The sequence below is a fragment of the Nematostella vectensis genome, chromosome 2, assembly GCF_932526225.1.
Source record: "Nematostella vectensis chromosome 2, jaNemVect1.1, whole genome shotgun sequence".
Lineage (NCBI taxonomy): Eukaryota > Metazoa > Cnidaria > Anthozoa > Actiniaria > Edwardsiidae > Nematostella > Nematostella vectensis.
The window spans coordinates 12,892,452-12,912,948 of NC_064035.1; the positions used below are offsets into that span (position 1 = coordinate 12,892,452).

General features: G+C 45.7%; 1 protein-coding gene across 2 annotated transcripts; it reads right to left on the reverse strand.

The window, feature by feature from the left end:
- Positions 1-613: 613 nt before the first annotated feature.
- On the reverse strand, positions 614-19,615 carry LOC116604528 (tyrosine-protein kinase Mer). Of its 2 annotated transcripts, none has more exons than XM_048724035.1 (22): positions 19,232-19,615; positions 17,807-17,904; positions 17,312-17,339; positions 16,106-16,380; positions 15,111-15,320; positions 14,809-14,835; positions 14,485-14,736; positions 12,703-13,002; positions 11,493-11,605; positions 11,216-11,286; positions 10,934-11,082; positions 10,515-10,666; positions 10,208-10,346; positions 9,813-9,952; positions 9,239-9,536; positions 9,035-9,145; positions 7,517-7,734; positions 6,858-6,980; positions 2,332-2,402; positions 1,930-2,067; positions 1,626-1,725; positions 614-1,389 (listed from the first exon to the last, which is right to left on the reverse strand). In XM_048724035.1, the coding sequence occupies exons 2-22, from the start codon at positions 17,874-17,876 to the stop codon at positions 1,294-1,296; spliced, it is 3,081 nt and encodes a 1,026-aa protein (XP_048579992.1). In that variant the 5' UTR covers positions 17,877-17,904; positions 19,232-19,615; the 3' UTR covers positions 614-1,293. The 2 variants fall into 2 exon arrangements, with proteins under 2 accessions (XP_048579992.1, XP_048579993.1); XM_048724036.1 differs by having other exon boundaries at positions 17,807-17,879; positions 19,232-19,614.
- Between the last annotated feature and the right edge of the window lie 882 nt (positions 19,616-20,497).

A 20,497-nucleotide genomic window follows, 5' to 3' on the forward strand; every position in this document is an offset into this window, starting at 1 on the left:
CTGAGAGAAGGGATGAAGCATGTCGGAAATTTATGGCAAGAGCTAAAACTGTTGAACCCTTAAAATCTGTGGTTAATAACATGACAACTGTCCAACATGGATATAATTTGAGATCAGGAAATGAGAAAATAATAGGACCGCAAGCTAAAACTTGTAGGTTTAGAGATTTTGTGACTGTGCGCTATTGTTAGTTTCTGTGTGACGACCTCTCACTTGTAATTCAGCCATGATAGCTGCAATGGTGTAGAAATAAACATATATTATTATAGTACTACATAAATTTGCGGGCAGAACCATTCGGAAACTTTTTTTCTCAGGGGTCTAACATCTTCCCAGCCAGCAAAAAACGGGCTGCGAAACATACATTTTGCGGAACGTTTTATGCCAAGGGCATAAAGTCAGCCCTTACCTTGCGGTTTGATGTACTTTGTATAAATGGGGTGGGTCAACAGGCGGCGTTTCACCTACCCCGAAGATACATCTCTGATTCCATGCTTTCTCCGCAGAGTTCAGAATAATGATATTCTACTATAACAATATAGTTGAGGTTTTGCGGGCATATATATCTTTTGGCCCGACTCAGGTTCATTTTCATTTAAAGAAGCAAGCAAACTTTAAAGCGGGCTCAAATGTATTTTAGCCCACTGATTTTATTCATTTTAGTCTTTAAAATGACAACAATGCCCTATAAAGTTATTATACTAACTCTTACAGTACTCCATACTGATGGATATGGGGACTAAATACAAATGTACATATATGGAGAACATTGATAAATGATTATAATAACGACAACAGCACAAAGATAATATAAAAATACCTCACTGGGGGTAGTGCGGGTCAAAAGGTAGCATTACAGCTGTTCAAAGCTACATCTCAGGCCCGTACCCAGGATTTTTCTTGGAGGGGTGCGAAATCCGAAAAAGTTGACCTAATTTTTCTAGGGGGAGGTGGGGGGGAGAAAGGGAGTGAGTTTTCTGCTAAAAATAAAAACCTGAACAAAAAGGGATTTTTTATGTTTGCAGTATCTCCACGGGACGTTTATTGTCGGATTTGGCTACAAATAAAGTCTGACATTTGGATTAGTGACATACCAGAGTGATCTAGCTTATGCTTTATAGTTTTGTCTACAAATAGCATGTCTATTGTGAACCAAATGTGGACTTTCGGCCGCTGTGAGGGGGGTGCGTTCGCACCCCTTCCCCTTCACCCCCCCCCTTCCCCCTGGGTACGGGCCTGTATCTAAAATCTTATGCTTGCTCCGTAACTAGCGAATAGTGTCCAAATGGTATTTTACGTGTCTTGTTCTGTGAGGAAACGTTCGTCGACATGAACTTCATCGTAAGGCGTCTCTCCCTTGCCATCTTCTGGAAGAATCTCCTCATATCCCTGAAAGCAAAGAAAGAAAAAAAAGAAAGCATTGGGTTCACCGGGGTCATATGGGTAAAAGACAACAGGGGCGGATCTAGCTTTTCGCTAAAAGGGGGGTTTGGCTCATTGACAAAGGGGGGAGGGGGCATTTTTTTTGTTAAATATGGCTTTCTGGCAACCCCAAGTGGGGGGGGGGGGGTTAAACTCCCTTAACCCTCCCCCTAGATTCGCTACTGCCTAACAGATTAACTCACCGCTTTCCCTCGCAGAATCTCCTCTAGTCGATGTACGATGTCTAAGAATGAGGGTCTGTTTTTCGGCTCAGGATTCCAACATTCGTACATAATAGCGTACCTGGAAGAATATTCATAAAAAAGTCAAGAAAGTACCATCTTGACAGGGTGGGCACCAGATTCTTTCTGTAATCCATGACCTGTCCACTTTCACCAACTGGTCAACGCCCAAGACACTGCTTCACATACATACCAGTATCGGGGTATATGGACTAGGGGTGTTCTAAGCAATTTGTGGTTTTAAATACAAGAACTTTCAACTTACAGCTCCTGTGAGCAGCATGAAGGTTTCTCTAATCTGTATCCTTGCTTTAGCCTCTCCAAGATCTCGACGCCGGACATTCCCGCATACGGCATGAGTCCCCCGCTCTCCATCTCCCATAGCAACACACCGTAAGACCACCTACAGGAACAAATTAGGAATGACCACAACAATCATGTAGAAAGGCGAGCATGGTAGGACCATCTACAGGAACAATCATACGTTAAACAGGCATAAACAAACATATGTGTAGAAAGACGAGCACGGTAAGACCATATACAGGAACTATTATACGTAAAACAGGCATGAACACAACATGTGTGTAGAAAGACGGTAAGGCCTGAGAATCTTCTTTATATGTGCATAAATACGATACTCCAACGTTTGTACAATTGCTGGACTCACACGTCTGATTTCGTGGTGTAGGTGTAATCTTCCAGGGATTCGATAGCCATCCAGCGAACAGGGAGAACGCCCTGCAAGAGATGGCATGTTCTGTTACCAAGCAATGACGATGTCCACACGCTAATCCACCAATATCGAAAGTCATTGTTAACAGTTTATCCGCAACAGAAGTTAAACTTGAAAGGTGAATCTTCTACACTCACCCCTGTCGTGCTGGTGAATCTTCTACACTCACCCCTGTCGTGTTAGTGTATCTTCTACACTCACCCCTGTCGTGTTGGTGAATCTTCTACACTCACCCCTGTCGTGTTGGTGAATCTTCTACACTCACTTCTGTCATGTTGGTGAATCTTCTACACTCACCCATGTCGTGTTGGTGAATCTTCTACACTCACCCCTGTCGTGCTGGTGAATCTTCTACACTCACCCCTGTCGTGTTAGTGTATCTTCTACACTCACCCCTGTCGTGCTGGTGAATCTTCTACACTCACCCCTGTCGTGTTAGTGTATCTTCTACGCTCACCCCTGTCGTGTTAGTGAATCTTTACACTCACCCCTGTCGTGTTGGTGAATCTTCTACACTCACCCCTGTCGTGTTGGTGAATCTTCTACACTCACCCCTGTCGTGTTGGTAAATCTTCTACACTCACCCCTGTCGTGTTAGTGTATCTTCTACACTCACCCCTGTCGTGTTGGTGAATCTTCTACACTCACCCCTGTCGTGTTGGTGAATCTTCTACACTCACCCCTGTCGTATTGGTGACTCTTCTACACTCACCCCTGTCGTGTTGGTTAATCTTCTACACTCACCCCTGTCGTGCTGGTGAATCTTCTACACTCACCCCTGTCGTGTTGGTGAATCTTCTACACTCACCCCTGTCGTGTTAGTGTATCTTCTACACTTAGTCCTTTCGTGTTGGTGAATCTTCTACACTCACCCCTGTCGTGTTGGTGAATCTTCTACACTCACCCCTGTCGTGTTGGTGAATCTTCTACGCTCACCCCTGTCGTGTTGGTGAATCTTCTACACTCAGTCCTGTCGTGTTGGTGAATCCTGTCGTGCTGGTGAATCTTCTACACTCACCCCTGTCGTGTTGGTGAATCTTCTACACTCACCCATGTCGTGTTAGTGTATCTTCTACACTCACCCCTGTCGTATTGGTGAATCTTCTACACTCACCCCTGTCGTGTTGGTGAATCTTCTACACTCACCCCTGTCCTGTTGGTGAATCTTCTACACTCACCCCTGTCGTGTTGGTGAATCTTCTACATTCACCCCTGTCGTGTTGGTGAATCTTCTACACTCACCCCTGTCGTGTTGGTGAATCTTCTACACTCACCCCTGTCGTATTGGTGACTCTTCTACACTCACCCCTGTCGTGTTGGTTAATCTTCTACACTCACCCCTGTCGTGTTGGTGAATCTTCTACACTCACCCCTGCCGTGTTGGTGAATCTTCTACACTCACCCCTGTCGTGTTGGTGAATCTTCTACACTCACCCCTGTCGTGTTGGTGAATCTTCTACACTCACCCCTGTCGTGTTAGTGTATCTTCTACACTTAGTCCTTTCGTGTTGGTGAATCTTCTACACTCACCCCTGTCGTGTTGGTGAATCTTCTACACTCACCCCTGTCGTGTTGGTGAATCTTCTACGCTCACCCCTGTCGTGTTGGTGAATCTTCTACACTCAGTCCTGTCGTGTTGGTGAATCCTGTCGTGCTGGTGAATCTTCTACACTCACCCCTGTCGTGTTGGTGAATCTTCTACACTCACCCCTGTCGTGTTAGTGTATCTTCTACACTCACCCCTGTCGTATTGGTGAATCTTCTACACTCACCCCTGTCGTGTTGGTGAATCTTCTACACTCACCCCTGTCGTGTTGGTGAATCTTCTACACTCACCCCTGTCGTGTTGGTGAATCTTCTACACTCACCCCTGTCGTGTTGGTGAATCTTCTACACTCAGTCCTGTCGTGTTGGTGAATCTTCTACACTCACCCCTGTCGTGCTGGTGAATCTTCTACACTCACCCATGTCGTGTTGGTGAATCTTCTACACTCACCCCTGTCGTGTTGGTGAATCTTCTACACTCACCCCTGTCGTGTTAGTGTATCTTCTACACTCACCCCTGTCGTGTTAGTGTATCTTCTACACTCACCCCTGTCGTGTTGGTGAATCTTCTACACTCACCCCTGTCGTGTTGGTGAATCTTCTACACTCACCCCTGTCATGTTGGTGAATCTTTTACACTCGCCCCTGTCGTGTTAGTGTATCTTCTACACTCACCCCTGTCGTGTTGGTGAATCTTCTACACTCACCCCTGTCGTGTTGGTGAATCTTCTACACTCACCCCTGTCGTGTTGGTGAATATTCTTCACTCACCTTTGTCGTGCTGGTGAATCTTCTACACTCACCCCTGTCGTGTTGGTGAATCTTCTACACTCACCCCTGTCGTGTTAGTGTATCTTCTACACTCACCCCTGTCGTGTTGGTGAATCTTCTACACTCACCCCTGTCGTGTTGGTGAATCTTCTACACTCACCCCTGTCGTGTTGGTGAATCTTCTACACTCACCCCTGTCGTGTTGGTGTATCTTCTACACTCACCCCTGTCGTGTTGGTGAATCTTCTACACTCACTCCTGTCGTGTTGGTGAATCTTCTACACTCACCCCTGTCGTGTTGGTGAATCTTCTACACTCACCCCTGTCGTGTTAGTGTATCTTCTACACTCACCCCTGTCGTGTTGGTGAATCTTCTACACTCACCCCTGTCGTGTTGGTGAATCTTCTACACTCACCCCTGTCGTGTTAGTGTATCTTCTACACTCACCCCTGTCGTATTGGTGAATCTTCTACACTCACCCCTGTCGTGTTGGTGAATCTTCTACACTCACCCCTGTCGTGTTGGTGAATCTTCTACACTCACCCCTGTCGTGTTGGTGAACCTTCTACACTCACCCCTGTCGTGTTAGTGTATCTTCTACACTCAGTCCTGTCGTGTTGGTGAATCTTCTACACTCACCCCTGTCGTGCTGGTGAATCTTCTACACTCACCCCTGTCGTGTTGGTGAATCTTCTACACTCACCCCTGTCGTGTTGGTGAATCTTCTACACTCACCCCTGTCGTGTTAGTGTATCTTCTACACTCACCCCTGTCGTGTTGGTGAATCTTCTACATTTACCCCTGTCGTGTTGGTGAATCTTCTACACTCACCCCTGTCGTGCTGGTGAATCTTCTACACTCACCCCTGTCGTGCTGGTGAATCTTCTACACTCACCCCTGTCGTGTTAGTGTATCTTCTACACTCACCCCTGTCGTGTTGGTGAATCTTCTACACTCACCCCTGTCGTGTTGGTGAATCTTCTACACTCACCCCTGTCATGTTGGTGAATCTTTTACACTCGCCCCTGTCGTGTTAGTGTATCTTCTACACTCACCCCTGTCGTGTTGGTGAATCTTCTACACTCACCCCTGTCGTGTTGGTGAATCTTCTACACTCACCCCTGTCGTGTTGGTGAATATTCTTCACTCACCTTTGTCGTGCTGGTGAATCTTCTACACTCACCCCTGTCGTGTTGGTGAATCTTCTACACTCACCCCTGTCGTGTTAGTGTATCTTCTACACTCACCCCTGTCGTGTTGGTGTATCTTCTACACTCACCCCTGTCGTGTTGGTGAATCTTCTACACTCACTCCTGTCGTGTTGGTGAATCTTCTACACTCACCCCTGTCGTGTTGGTGTATCTTCTACACTCACCCCTGTCGTGTTGGTGAATCTTCTACACTCACCCCTGTCGTGTTAGTGTATCTTCTACACTCACCCCTGTCGTGTTGGTGAATCTTCTACACTCACCCCTGTCGTGTTGGTGAATCTTCTACACTCACCCCTGTCGTGTTGGTGAATCTTCTACACTCACCCCTGTCGTGCTGGTGAATCTTCTACACTCACCCCTGTCGTGTTGGTGAATCTTCTACACTCACCCCTGTCGTGTTGGTGAATCTTCTACACTCACCCCTGTCGTGTTAGTGTATCTTCTACACTTAGTCCTTTCGTGTTGGTGAATCTTCTACACTCACCCCTGTCGTGTTGGTGAATCTTCTACACTCACCCCTGTCGTGTTAGTGTATCTTCTACACTCACCCCTGTCGTATTGGTGAATCTTCTACACTCACCCCTGTCGTGTTAGTGTATCTTCTACACTCACCCCTGTCGTGTTGGTGAATCTTCTACACTCACCCATGTCGTGTTGGTGAATCTTCTACACTCACCCCTGTCGTGTTGGTGAATCTTCTACACTCACCCCTGTCGTGTTGGTGAATCTTCTACACTCACCCCTGTCGTGTTGGTGAATCTTCTACACTCACCCCTGTCGTGTTAGTGTATCTTCTACACTCACCCCTGTCGTGTTGGTGAATCTTCTACACTCACCCCTGTCGTGCTGGTGAATCTTCTACACTCACCCCTGTCGTGTTGGTGACTCTTCTACACTCACCCCTGTCGTGTTGGTGAATCTTCTACACTCACCCCTGTCGTGTTATCATACGCTCCGCTTTCGTACACATCACGTGAAAGTCCGAAGTCCGATACCATGGCAACGTTATCGGCATTCAAAAGAATGTTCCGAGCAGCCAAGTCACGATGAACGCACTGAGAGGGGGAAGACATAATCAATCAAATAAATGATAATCAAAGACATGTAAATCAAACACACGTCAATCACACATGTCAGTCAGACACGTCAATCACAATGTCAGCCAGACACGTCAATCACAATTGTCAGTCAGACACGTCAATCACAGACACGTCGATCACAAATGTCAGCCAGTCACGTCAATCACACATGTCAGCCAGACACGTCAATCACATATGCCAATCACACACGTAAATCACACATCAGCTTGACACGTCAATAAGTTATGTCAATCACACATGTCAGCCAGACACGTCTAGCTCACATGTCAGCCACGCACGATAATCAACAATGTTAGCCACACACGTCAATTATACATGTCAATCACAAATATCAGCCAAACACGTCAATCACACATGTCAGCAACTCATATCAATCACAGAATTCAACCCCACTCTTCAATCGAACTCGTCAATCGCACATGTCGATGACAGGTGTCAATAAAACCTTTCTATTCCGCGGGAATATAGATAACTAAGCTATCCGTTTATACCTTCTTTTGCTCAAGATGTCTCATTCCTTTGGCGATCTCGTACGCGAATTTGAACTTCTCCTTCTCCGTCATAGGGGCCACTTGTGATTTATCGGTGACGTTTTCGTAGGAATGGATCTTGTTCTCGGTATTCTCGTATACAACTACCGACCGGTGCATTTTGATGTAATCGAGGAAACAGCCGTTTTCAGCAAGTTTGACAACCAGCCACAACGGACCTAATGAAATAGAAGAAAGTTTTTTAAGATGCAAATGAAAAGTGTGCTACGCTTGCTGTATACAAAAACAGCCTATGCTTCTTTGTTAAGTCGGCTCTGTGTTACGTGACGTCGACTGTGCTGCGTAACGTTGATAGCCTACTAGCCTTCTCCGATGATAAAAGAGTATATAACACTTCCGTCGCGCCATTAACATACCACAGTTCCGTAACGCCATCAATTTATAATACTTCCGTCATTCCATCAATATACACATTTCCGTTGTGCGCACTTCCATAACGCCATCAATTTATAATACTTCCGTCACTCCATCAATACACACACTTCTGTCACTCCATCAATATACACACTTCCGTCACGCCATCAATATATCACACTTCTGTCACTCCATCAATATATACACTTCTGTCACACCATCAATATATCACACTTCTGTCACTCCATCAATATAAACACTTCCTTTGCGCCATCAGTATATCACACTTCCATAACGCCATCAATTTATAATACTTCCGTCACTCCATCAATTTATCGCACTTCTGTCACTCCATTAATATACACACTTCCGTTACACCATCAATATGTCACACTTCCGTCACGCCATCAATATATCACACTTCCGTCACGCAATCAATATACACACTTCCGTCACGCCATCAATATATCACACTTCTGTCAATCCATCAACATACACACTTCCGTCACGCCATCAATATATCACTCTTTCGTCACGCCATCAATATATCACACTTCCGTCACTCCATCAAAATACACACTTCCGTCACGCCATCAATATATCACACTTCTGTCACTCCATCAATATACACACTTCCGTTACGCCATCAATATGTCACACTTCCGTCACGCCATTAATATATCACACTTCCGTCACTCCATCAATATACACACTTCCGTCACGCCATCAATATATCACACTTCTGTCACTCCATCAACATACACACTTCCGTCACGCCATCAATATGTCACACTTCCGTCACGCCATAAATATATCACACTTCCGTCACTCCATCAATATACACATTTCCGTCACGCCATCAATATGTCACACTTCTGTCACTCCATCAATATACACACTTCCGTTGCGCCATCAGTATATCACACTTCTGTTCCGTCATCAATATATCACACTTCCGTCACGCAATCAGTGTATCACCTTGCGTCACGCCATCAGTATATCACACTTCTGTTACGTCATCAATATATCACACTTCCGTCACGCAATCAGTGTATCACCTTGCGTCACGCCATCAATATATCAACGTCACGCGTTATAACTCACCGTTGACAGTGCAAGCCCCAAGCAGACTGACGATGTTCGGGTGATCGCCGACTAGCGCCATGATGGCGATCTCGTTACACAGGTCACGCAACTCCCTCTCCGTGGGGTTATCTGAAGCGCGAGGGGCAATACGACATTAGTTAGGTTGTGAAAGACAACGCAATGTAATAGCTTATTGTTAAAAATGGTGCTTATAAAAACCACCTTTCAGCATCTTGACAGCGCACTGTACAATCTCCAGCACTTTCCCTTCCTCCTCCGGTTCCTCGTTTTCTTTTTCCTCCCCTATCCCTTCGTCTTTCTCATTTATCTCTGTCGATTTTTCCCTGATCTTTAGAGAAGCTTTCTTGACGACTCCAAACGCACCCGAACCCAGCTCCTTGTCAATGGTTAGATCGCCGCGTGGTATCTCCCACCATTCCTTCACCGCTCCCTCCAGCCCAAGTAAGGCGAGAACGTCATTTGCGCTCTGATAATGGTCCTCCATGGCTTCACGGTTTGCCTTTAAATACAAAAGGGCTGCAGGTGAGCTCTTTCCTTTAAATACAAAGGGCTGCAAATGAGCTCCTGTTGGATGATACTGCGTCTCTAAGTGAGCAACGCTCCTTTTTGAGCGTCAGTTCGCTCAGCAAACTCAAGTTTGCTTCTGAACAACGTGAAATGAACATCTCGTATCGAGATATCCGTCTTGAATCTCCTTGATCTTTTAAAAGGGGGAAAAGAAACGTTGCCAAAATCCCTTCACTAGAATAATCTAGATCCACCGTTGTATTCCTACCCTTTCGAGAGCAAAGGCATCTTCCAGTTTCCTTTTCTTTTTCCACCATCGCCTTAGCAACACGGAGAACGCGACGACTATGACAACGAGGATAACCACTGGGATCACGATGCCCAGGATGAGGGCTATGTTGGGCTTAGCTGTGGATACATAGAACGATTCAACACACTCATCCTTACATTGTCCTAAGCTGCCTGGATATTATTACCACAGGGATCTTGATACCCAGGATGAGGGTTATGTTGGGCTCTGATTGGCTAGTCTAACCTTCAGTCATGGCTCTGATTGGCTAGTCTAACCTTCAGTCATGGCTCTGATTGGCTAGTCTAACCTTCAGTCGGGGCTCTGATTGGCTAGTCTAACATTCAGTCGTGGCTCTGATTGGCTAGTCTAACCTTCAGTCGTGGCTCTGATTGGCTCGCTATTCGTCTTCCCGTGTTGGTTGTGTGTGGCTACTCGTATCTTGTACTCGGTCTCAGGGTCTAGATCGTTTAACTGGAACTCTCGCGTCCCCTCGTCCACCGATCCTGCCAACTTAAGAAAAACAAAAAGAAAGATGTCAGCGACAAAACATTTGTGATAAAGTTTATGTGCTCAAAAGAGATAGTCAATGTAAGTCAATCAAAAAGCGACAAAATGATTGGTGTACTTCTCTAAATGGATGTGAGTGCTTAATTATGATAGTTACGTGAGATGACACACCAGGTAGTTAAGACTTGACGTGGCTTTCTTGAACATCACGGTATAGTTGGTGATGGTGTATGTCTCGGAGTGGACCGGTGCCTGCCATCGCACGCTAAGAGAGGTTGTCTCGATTTTCGCGGCGTGGATTCTTCTAGGTGCTGGAGGTGGTCCTTAAAAAATACATCTGTGATAAGTATAATCATATCATCATCATTATCATCATCATCAACGTCAAATCGCTATCGTCATCATCCTTATCATCATTATCATCGCCATAATAATTGTCATTTTCGCCATCATCATCATCATAATTATTATCGCTATCATCACCATCATAATTATTATCGCTATCATCATCATCGTCATCAACATCGCTATCATCGTCGTCATCATTGTCATAATCATCATTTTTATCATCATCGTCATCTACCTCTTACCTGTGACCCGCGTTTGATTGACAGATAAGGCCCCAATTCGCGGAACCGTTACCATGGCACCCACCACAGCTTCCGACACAGTCTCAGCGTCAGTCAGTGATTGGTTAAACCCGGCTGTGACGTCAAAGTGGGCTCTCACGCTGCCATTCCTGTAGAGAATAGTAAACTTTGTTGGTCATAATATAAACAAACATAATTAACCGCGATAGCCCATGCCCATCAAAACAAGAAATTGTGGGGGAAAAAGGCTCATCAATTTAGCGAATAATAACCTGTACTCACGTGAATTTAATTACTTCAATTTGATGAATGTAGTACAGTTCAGAGGCAGCTTCTTTATAAAGCTCAATCACCTGAAAAGAGATCAACTTTTGACTTAAACTTTTAAAGCGAAAAGAGTTCGGCGAAAAGAGTATATCGTTTGCTAGACTAAACACTCCAATTCATCATCTAAATGCATCAGAAATCTCGCAACCTTGACTCGTTGTAAAAGGTCTACACACCGATTTCTTGACCTGTTTTTCCAGTGCTTTGTACTCGTTGTAAAAGGTCTACATACCGATTCCTTGACCTGTTTCTCCAGTGCTTTGTACTCTGGTGTCGTGCGATCTAGTAATTTAGCAGAGAACAACTTGTTTCCAAGGGTTACGATGAACCGCACTCTTACGGAATCTATAGATGAAAAGTCTTAGTTGTGCAATAACTTATGTGCGTATGATCAGATAAACCGTATAACCGTCCCACAGTACATCGAGCGCCCAATATAACCGTCCCAGTGTACATCGCGCGCCCCGTATTATTGCCCCACAGTACATTGCGCGCCCCATATAACCGTCCTACAGTACATCGCGCGCCTCGTATAACCGTCCCACAGCACATCGAGCGCCCCGTATAACCGTCCCACAGTACATCGCGCGCCCCATATCACCGTCCCACAGTACATCGCGCGCCCCGTATTATCGCCCCACAAAAGATAGCGCGCCATGTATTATCGTCCCACCACACATCGCATGCCCCGTACAACTGCCCACAGTACAATGCGTTCCCCGTATAACCGTCCCACATTACATCGGACAGCTCATATTTTTCCGTCCCATAGCACATCGCGCGCCCAATATAACCGTCCCACAGTACATAGTGCGCCCCATATAGCCGTCTAACAACACATTGCGCCCCCAATATAACCGTCCCACAGTACATAGTGCGCCCCATATAGCCGTCTAACAACACATTGCGCCCCCAATATAACCGTCCCACAGTGCATCGCGCGCCCCATATAACCGTCCCACAGTGGATCGCGCGTCCCGTTTAACTGTCCCACAGTGCATCACGCATCCCGTATAACCGTCCCACAGTACATCGCGCGCCCCGTATAAGCGTCCCACATCACATCGTGCGCCTCATATTTCCGTCCCATACCATATAGCGCCCCCCATATAACCGTCCCACAGTACATTGCTCGCCCCATTACACCGTCCCACAGTACATTGAGCGCCCCATATAACCGACCCACAGTACATCGCGCGCCCCGATTAACCGTCCTACGGGTACATCGCGCTCCGTATAACCGTCCCACCACACATCGCGCCCCGTATAACCGTCCCACAGTACATTGCTCGCCCCATATCACCGTCCCACAGTACACCGCGCGCCCCGTATTATCGCCCCACAAAAGATAGCACATCGCGCGCCGTATAACCACCCATTGCAGGCCCCGTAAAGCCGTCCCACAGTACATTGCTCCCGAATACAATAAACTTTTCACTTACTTGTCGGCATGGTCATGACGTAGACCGGCGAGCTCGGCGTCCCATCTCTGTGTTCATTGAACTCCATAACCACGAGACTGTAGTTCGTAAGCGGCTTAAGTCCTTGGAACTCTATTCGTAACACGGCGGCGCCCGTGGTGTTACTTATCATATAGCGGTCAGCGGTCACCTCCTTGATCATAATGCGGTATCCCTGTGGTGTACCGTGGACGAAAGGCAAGGGGACTGGTTTCCACTCTATTAAGATACTGTTAGGTCCGGTCGCGTAGGCTCTGGTGGACGTAGGTGGTTTCGTTGGACCTGTGTTTTAGGTAACCGTCACCTTGCGATTTATAAATCGTTTGTGGTCGACCCCATCCAAACAAACCATTTCTCAATACGAACCCTTTCTCAATACACACCCTTCCTTAATACCATCAGTAAAAGAAATAGTAAACGCAGTAGTCTGATTGTACCTAGTGTCCATCGCACTATCGGCCAACGGACTTGGTTTGAGGCAAAGCATAGAACGCTCTTCCATTGAATGTAAGGGAAAGCAAATCTCTTACTAGTGTTGCACTAAACAAACCAGCCACCCAACCAACCAATCAACCACCCAACCAACCAATCACCCACCCACCCACCCACCCAACCAACCAACCAACCAACCAACCAACCAACCAACCAACCAACCAACCAACCAACCAACCAGCCAGCCAACCAATCAACCCACCACTCAACCAACCAATACGAACCCTTTCTCAACACAGACCCGTTCTCAATACGCGCCCGTTCTCAATACAGACCCGTTTTCAATACGCACCTTTTGCAATACGCACCCTTTCTCAATACACACCCTTTCTCAATACGCACCCTTTCTCAATACGCACTTTTTCTCAATACACACCCCTTTCTCAATACACACCCTTTCTCAATACACACCCTTTCTCAATACGCAACCTTTCTCAATACGCACCCTTTCTCAATACGCACCCTTTCTCACCCTTTTCGTTTTTCACAATTGTCGTCTCTTGCTCTTTGATTTAGGCACATCGCATTTCTACCACATTGATAAGCACTGTACCTGGTTTGGGGGGTGGGGGGACATTTGGGCATATCACAGTACTACCAGCTTGATAAGCACTGTACCTGGTTTGGGGGGTGGGGGTGGGGGGGGGACATTTGGGCATATCACAGTACTACCAGCTTGATAAGCACTGTACCTGGTGTGGGGGGTGAGGGTGGGGGGGACATTTGGGCATATCACAGTACTACCACATTGATAAGCACTGTACCTGGTGTGGGGAGTGGGGGTGGGGGACATTTGGGCATATCACAGTACTACCAGCTTGATAAGCACTGTACCTGGTTTGGGGGGTGGGGGGGACATTTGGGCATATCTCAGTACTACCAGCTTGATAAGCACTGTACCTGGTTTGGGGGGTGGGGGTGGGGGGGACATTTGGGCATATCACAGTACTACCAGCTTGATAAGCACTGTACCTGGTTTGGGGGGTGGGGGTGGGGGGGACATTTGGGCATATCACAGTACTACCACATTGATAAGCACTGTACCTGGTTTGGGGGGTGGGGGTGGGGGGGACATTTGGGCATATCACAGTACTACCACATTGATAAGCACTGTACCTGGTGTGGGGAGTGGGGGTGGGGGGACATTTGGGCATATCACAGTACTACCAGCTTGATAAGCACTGTACCTGGTTTGGGGGGTGGGGGGGACATTTGGGCATATCACAGTACTACCAGCTTGATAAGCACTCTACTAGTTGATAACCGCTGTACCTGGCGGGGGACATTTGGGCACATCGCAGTATTCCCAACGCATTGACATGTTGGTCGTGTAGCACCACGGGCCGTCCGGGCCCATGCCACCAGGATTACGGCAGAAATTGGCTGCGTTTACAAGCTCTGGGTACTGGGTCGAGTTGTGATAGTGGCGGTGAGGGCACTGGGACGACCAGGACTGACACGTGATTCCCGATTTCGTAACACTTATGTTGCCACGGTAACCGACGCCCTCGCCATAGTAGCAGTCTATGTAAAGGATCACGTGCTCGTTAACGTTGCCGGAATGGACTTCTTTCTTTTGATAAATTTTATACATACCTGATGATAATAATTTATCTGTTTCAGCTGATGAAAGAAAACAAAAGTGATATGAATGATGCCATTTACAGCCGTAGTTCGCTCCCGCCCAGAACTCAAAACTCTTGTCTTGTTTGAGAATGTCGCGTAGTCAATCAAAATTTGGGGCAAGGTTTAATTGTTTGGTTTGATTGAAAGCGCGTTATTCCCAAATTTAGACGTTGATATTTGTTTTTTGGCGTTCGCGCAACAACAAAGTCGATTATGAATCACGTCTGATTGTAACTGGCTATAAATCACGTATCAAATGAATCATCACTTACTGATCAAGTCGGGTATGTAGTAACAGCTCGGGTTATCCCCACCGTTACGTCTCGGGAAGTTTCCGTTATCACATTCCATAATATTCCACTGATAGGGCCATTGGCCCTGGTTTATCTTGTTGAAGTTTCTGGCCATCTCGAATTCCTTGTCGCACTGTTTCATCCCATACTTGCATGTCTCATAGCAAATCGGCTTTTTCATCAGCTTCCCTGAAATGTTTTTAACAATAGTCCGTTTTATAATAAAAGTAAATGTTGAAATTATTGAATAACAGGCCCGTAACCAGGGAGGGGGGTTGCAGGGTGTGTCCCCCCTCCCCCCTCCCCCGCAAAAGGCAGAGAATAAACGTCGCGTGGAGGCACTGCAATGACCGAAAAAATCCCTTTTTGTTCTTTCGGTGTGGTCAAATATTTATCAGAAAGCCCTCCCCCCCGGGGAAATTTATTGCGGATGTCGCACCTCCCCCCCCCCCCCCCCCAAGAAAAATCCAAAATCCTGGGTACGGGCCTGAATAACCTATACATAGGGAGTCCAGGGGAAGGGGGACGCTATAAAATGATTCAATCTTATTTACCCGTCTGTAAACCTTCCAATGATTAAGAAAACGTCGGCACAATGCAGATTTTTTTAGATATCATTTAGCAGGTCAATACCTGCCTTCTTCATGTTATAAACAATTGCGGCATGCTACAGTAAGTGTGTAAAAAGTTCGTGGATGATTAACACACAAAAGATGATAATAGAAAACTGAGCAATATAGAATAAATTTAGGAAAATAGAAGATAACGATGAATAGGGGGAGTGTTGTCAGTTTCTTCTCGCCGGCAGTTGATCGTTTATTACCGGCGTCTTAATCTACGAATATATAGTAGCTGTTTTACGCTTGCGACTAACAAGAAGCCATGTTGGATTAAGTGTCATTCAAAATATGGATTAGCCATATAAGGCCTACAACCGGATGTGGCAGTACCGGAAGGTCAACTCGTAACAGTACCTGTTGTGTAGTCGCATCGTGGAAAACTCCATCGACAATAGGACGCATTGAACACCTCCATGCACGTCTCGCGAACTATTAGACCGTAGATGTCCTCCATGACCGTCTTGCCGAATTGAAACACTTGCATGCCTTTCTCCGATTGCCTCTGGCTCTCTTTGGTGCCATAGACATGCGCGTTGCCGACTATGGGCGAGCAGTAACCCTTAGGGTACCCCACATAGCGGTTACAAAAATAATCATTTTTCAAGACGTTAGGGTAAACTTGCACACAGCTGAAAAGGATAAAAAGATCACGGTCGCGGAGTTACGTATTATTACCTCCCGGATATGTGGCGGTGGGAATGATGTTGGAGAGGTAGGTGTTGGGGGTGATTTGGGGTGGTGATCGTGGTGATGATGATGGTGGTGGTGATTGTGGTGGTGATGATAATGGTGGTGGTGAAGATGGTGGTGGTGGTTGTAATAGTGATGGGTGTTGGTGATGATGGCGGTAATGATGATGATGATGGTGGTGGTGGTAGTGGTGGTGATGATGGTGGTGACGATGATGGTAACGGTGACGGTGATGGTAATGGTGATGATGGTGGTGGTAGTGGTGGTGATGATGGTGGTGATGGTGGTGGTGATGGTGGTGGTGGTGGTGATGATGGCGGTAATGATGATTGTGGTGGTGGTGGTGGTGATGATGGTGGTGGTGGTGATGGTGATGGTGGGGGCCGTGACGGTGACGGTGATGGTGATGGTGATGGTGAAGATGGTGGTGGTGGTTGTAATAGTGGTGGGTGTTGGTGATGATGGCGGTAATGATGATGATGATGGTGGTGGTGGTAGTGGTGGTGATGATGGTGGTGACGATGATGGTGACGGTGATGGTAATGGTGATGATGGTGGTGGTAGTGGTGGTGATGATGGTGGTGATGGTGGTGGTGGTGGTGATGGTGGTGGTGGTAGTGGTGGTGATAATGATGGTGATGGTGATGGTGATGATGATGATGATGGCGGTTAGTGTAGGTGGTGATGATGGTGGTTAGTGTAGGTAGTTAGCTATGGTGGTGGTGATGTTGTAGGTGGTGGTAATGATGATGATGGTTATTTTTGTTATTTTTTTGTTGTTATATTATATTTTTGTCTTTTTTATAAAAATTTTAAATGAATTAATTAGTAAGGTGTAATATTAAGTTGGCCATTAAATAATCATTTCACCTTGAATTCGATGTTATTGTTTCGCTACCTGGAAATGGAAAATAAACAGATAAACTTTACTAGTAATCAAGTCCTTTGCTTCAGGGCGATCAATGTGTTAACCGATAAGTGCTGTGCTATAGTATCAAGCTAAACTTGAACGTATCGTCGATAGACTGGAAGAACTTTAGACCGTCCGATAGACCTATAGACCGCCCAATAGACTTATAGACCTAATACATCATCCGGTAGACCTAGAGATCATTCAATCCGCCTATAGACCGTCCGATCCGCCTATAAATCGATAGACCTATAGACCATCCAACAGAACCTCCAATAGACAGTCCGATAGACTATAAACCGTCCAACGGACTGTAAGAGACTAAGAGAAAAAGCTACCAGTAGACCAAGCCCTTGATATATTTTATCTAAAAGCTAACGATCGACAGGCTAAAGGATTGATTGACAGGCCAACCCACCGACTGGCCGACCGTCAGTCTGGTCATCGTTCATTACCTGATGCGCTTATCCTCACTGCAAGGATGACAACCCAGACGACTCCAGCATAGCAGCTCGCACCAGCCATACCCTGACACACAATGTACGATCACGGGCTGTAGGATAGCGTGAGAGTGGAGGTTGGTACAGACTTTTGGCCCCTTCTATGTATGGCGTGTATAGTAACCGCCACACAGTGAGGAACGCCTCAATTCTGCTAACGCTTCCAGTTCTGATACGATATGTTGGAAGACAGTGTACGAAATACGAATAGGGGTTAGAGGCGGGTGATCACGTTCCACGACTAATTAGCGTACGCTGGACAGAGGACAATCCTTAACCGGAAACGACGATTTAGATTCAGCTGATCACGTTTCGAACTTCACGGTCGTCCCTTTCGCGATTCAAGATAACAAAAAAGTTCGTACACGAATCTGAAAATACCCTTACCGTCCCTAAGTAATGCAATCTTGCTCCTATATCCATGGATTAATAACTTTGCGCAGACAATACTGAGCCGTAGATTATCAGTGTCTGACATAATCATTAGCGGATCTATTTTTGTGCAAAAAATGCAAGTAATATTTCTGTTATTCTCTACAATGCCCGGATGCATCCCTTTGCTGATAGAAGGCCCAGGGACGGTATAAAGCAATGTAGTATTTTAGGACCCGTGAAAACACGGGTTCTGAACCTTTAGAGCATGTGAACCCGAGTAGGTTATACGAGATTAACTTCAGCAAGGAGCTGAATTAAGAAATTCCACGTCATATCATGGATAAAATAAGCGAAAGTACCTTATGTATCAGTAGAATATTAATATTATTACCATGTGTATAATCAGCCGAACGTGCCCTAAAATAGGGCAAACTGGGCGATAAAAAAACACAAACTAATACGTGACGAATCGGTAATCCGTTGTAGTAAATGGCTTGTGGTGTTGTGTTTTGGCTTGTTTAGGCTATTTTTTTTTTCTTTCATTCAAATGTCGCATTTTTAAAATGATTTATACGCTTGGGCGAATCTTAAGAGAATAATTGCAAAACACGCTTTTTGTTGTCCAATTAATGCCATACTCGTCAATTCTATCGAATCCAGAACTGTAAACATATTGGAGAACTTTAAAAGAAGCTGCAAGGTTAATGGGAACAAGACTTTCCAATACATTGTAAGTATACCTTTAAGGTAAACAAGTCCCCCCCAAAAAAAACACGAAATTATATCACATATAACATACTTTTCTATGTTAAATATTATATATAATATCATATTCAGTATACGTTAAATACCCTGTGTGTAGATGTGGAGGGATTCCTAATAGCACGAATGTCAGAATCGAAATACGTATATTAATGACATCACATCAATATATCCAAATAGTTATTGCTTGCGATTTACCTACACTGCCATACAATCACATCTTTTTCTGTCTCTATCACATACCTCTGCACTTCTCACAGATCTGGGTCTCTTTGCGGGCTCGATAGAAAGGGTCTTGACGGTCTGATACGGAAATGATCACAGTTATTTTTGCTGTCTCCTTGTGTACTCTTCGTCATTCTTGACGAACTTGCGTGACATTGACTCATGTAGAACTTCCGGCCGCAAGTTTACCGCTGATGGTTCCCGAGGTCACCATATACCAAATGGCAAAATGTTTGCATGACAAGAGCGGGAATGTCAACTTATTACACAATGACGACGCACGATGTTTGGAAGAAGAAAATGGTCAAAGAACGCAATGGAATCTCGTAACTCGAGCTCTCAAGGGCTGAGGGAAAATGTTTGATTCGCCCTATTACACGTACTGCGGTTTTCAATGCTTTACGAACTCTCGCCGACAAGCTTGATCGCTAGGTGCGTAGCGGGTCAAGGGAAGGGAAGGGGGGGACTGGGACCTCCGCCCAGTCCCCCTCGGCCCCGCGCTCGCTTTTTCCTCCTCTCGCCCCCTCTCCCCCGTCCCTCTCCCTTGAGCTGCTACGCAGGCTTCTTGATCGCCAGCGACGGGTGCACATAAAACGAGGATCCGTGCGCCGCCACCTCTCCCCACAGGCGGTAACCAATAAAAAAACAACAAATGTAAACCCGTAGTTTAGAAGAAGGAAAACAGAAAGCGTTTTAGGATTAGCAAATTTTTTACCAGAGCTCACAGAATGTTGAAAATCGGATTAAACAAAGAGTAGGGAACACTTATTGAGTATGTGAAAATGCTATAAAAACATGCGTGGGACTGAATTTAGTTCAACAAAAACCTAACTACTCATAAATTGTCCATCTCACCCCTTAGCCAACCTGAAGACATTTGGCAGCCATATGCTAGATAACTGTTAAAATGTTACAGTGTTGTCTTAGTCTTGTCTTGTCTTGTCTTCGTCTTGTCTTGTCTTGTCTTAGTTCAAACGTCGTATTATCCATGAGCCGTATTCAATACAAATGCATGCAAATGAATCGAGTCGATTGTTTCATCTTCATTTGCATGCATTTGCATTGAATACGGCTCATGGATAGTACGACGTTTAAACTTAGCATAATAGTACTATACTGTATTTATATTACATAATGGATAGGGTACGGATAGAATACTGCACACTATACACATAGGTGTCTACTCTGTCACAAATAGTGTTATGCATCAAGGGAAAGGCATACTTACTCTCTCCCGATGATGATGATCAGGCCCGTACCCAGGATTTTTCTTGGGGGGGGGGG

Coding starts and splice junctions, on each gene's coding strand:
- LOC116604528 (XM_048724035.1), bottom strand. CDS start 17,876: ATGGCTGGTGCGAGCTGCTATGCTGGAGTCGTCTGGGTTGTCATCCTT. Junction 14,737..14,808: donor AGATAAATTATTATCATCAG/GTATGTATAAAA, acceptor TCCTTTACATAG/ACTGCTACTATGGCGAGGGC. Junction 13,003..14,484: donor GCCCAAATGTCCCCCGCCAG/GTACAGCGGTTA, acceptor CCTAAAACACAG/GTCCAACGAAACCACCTACG.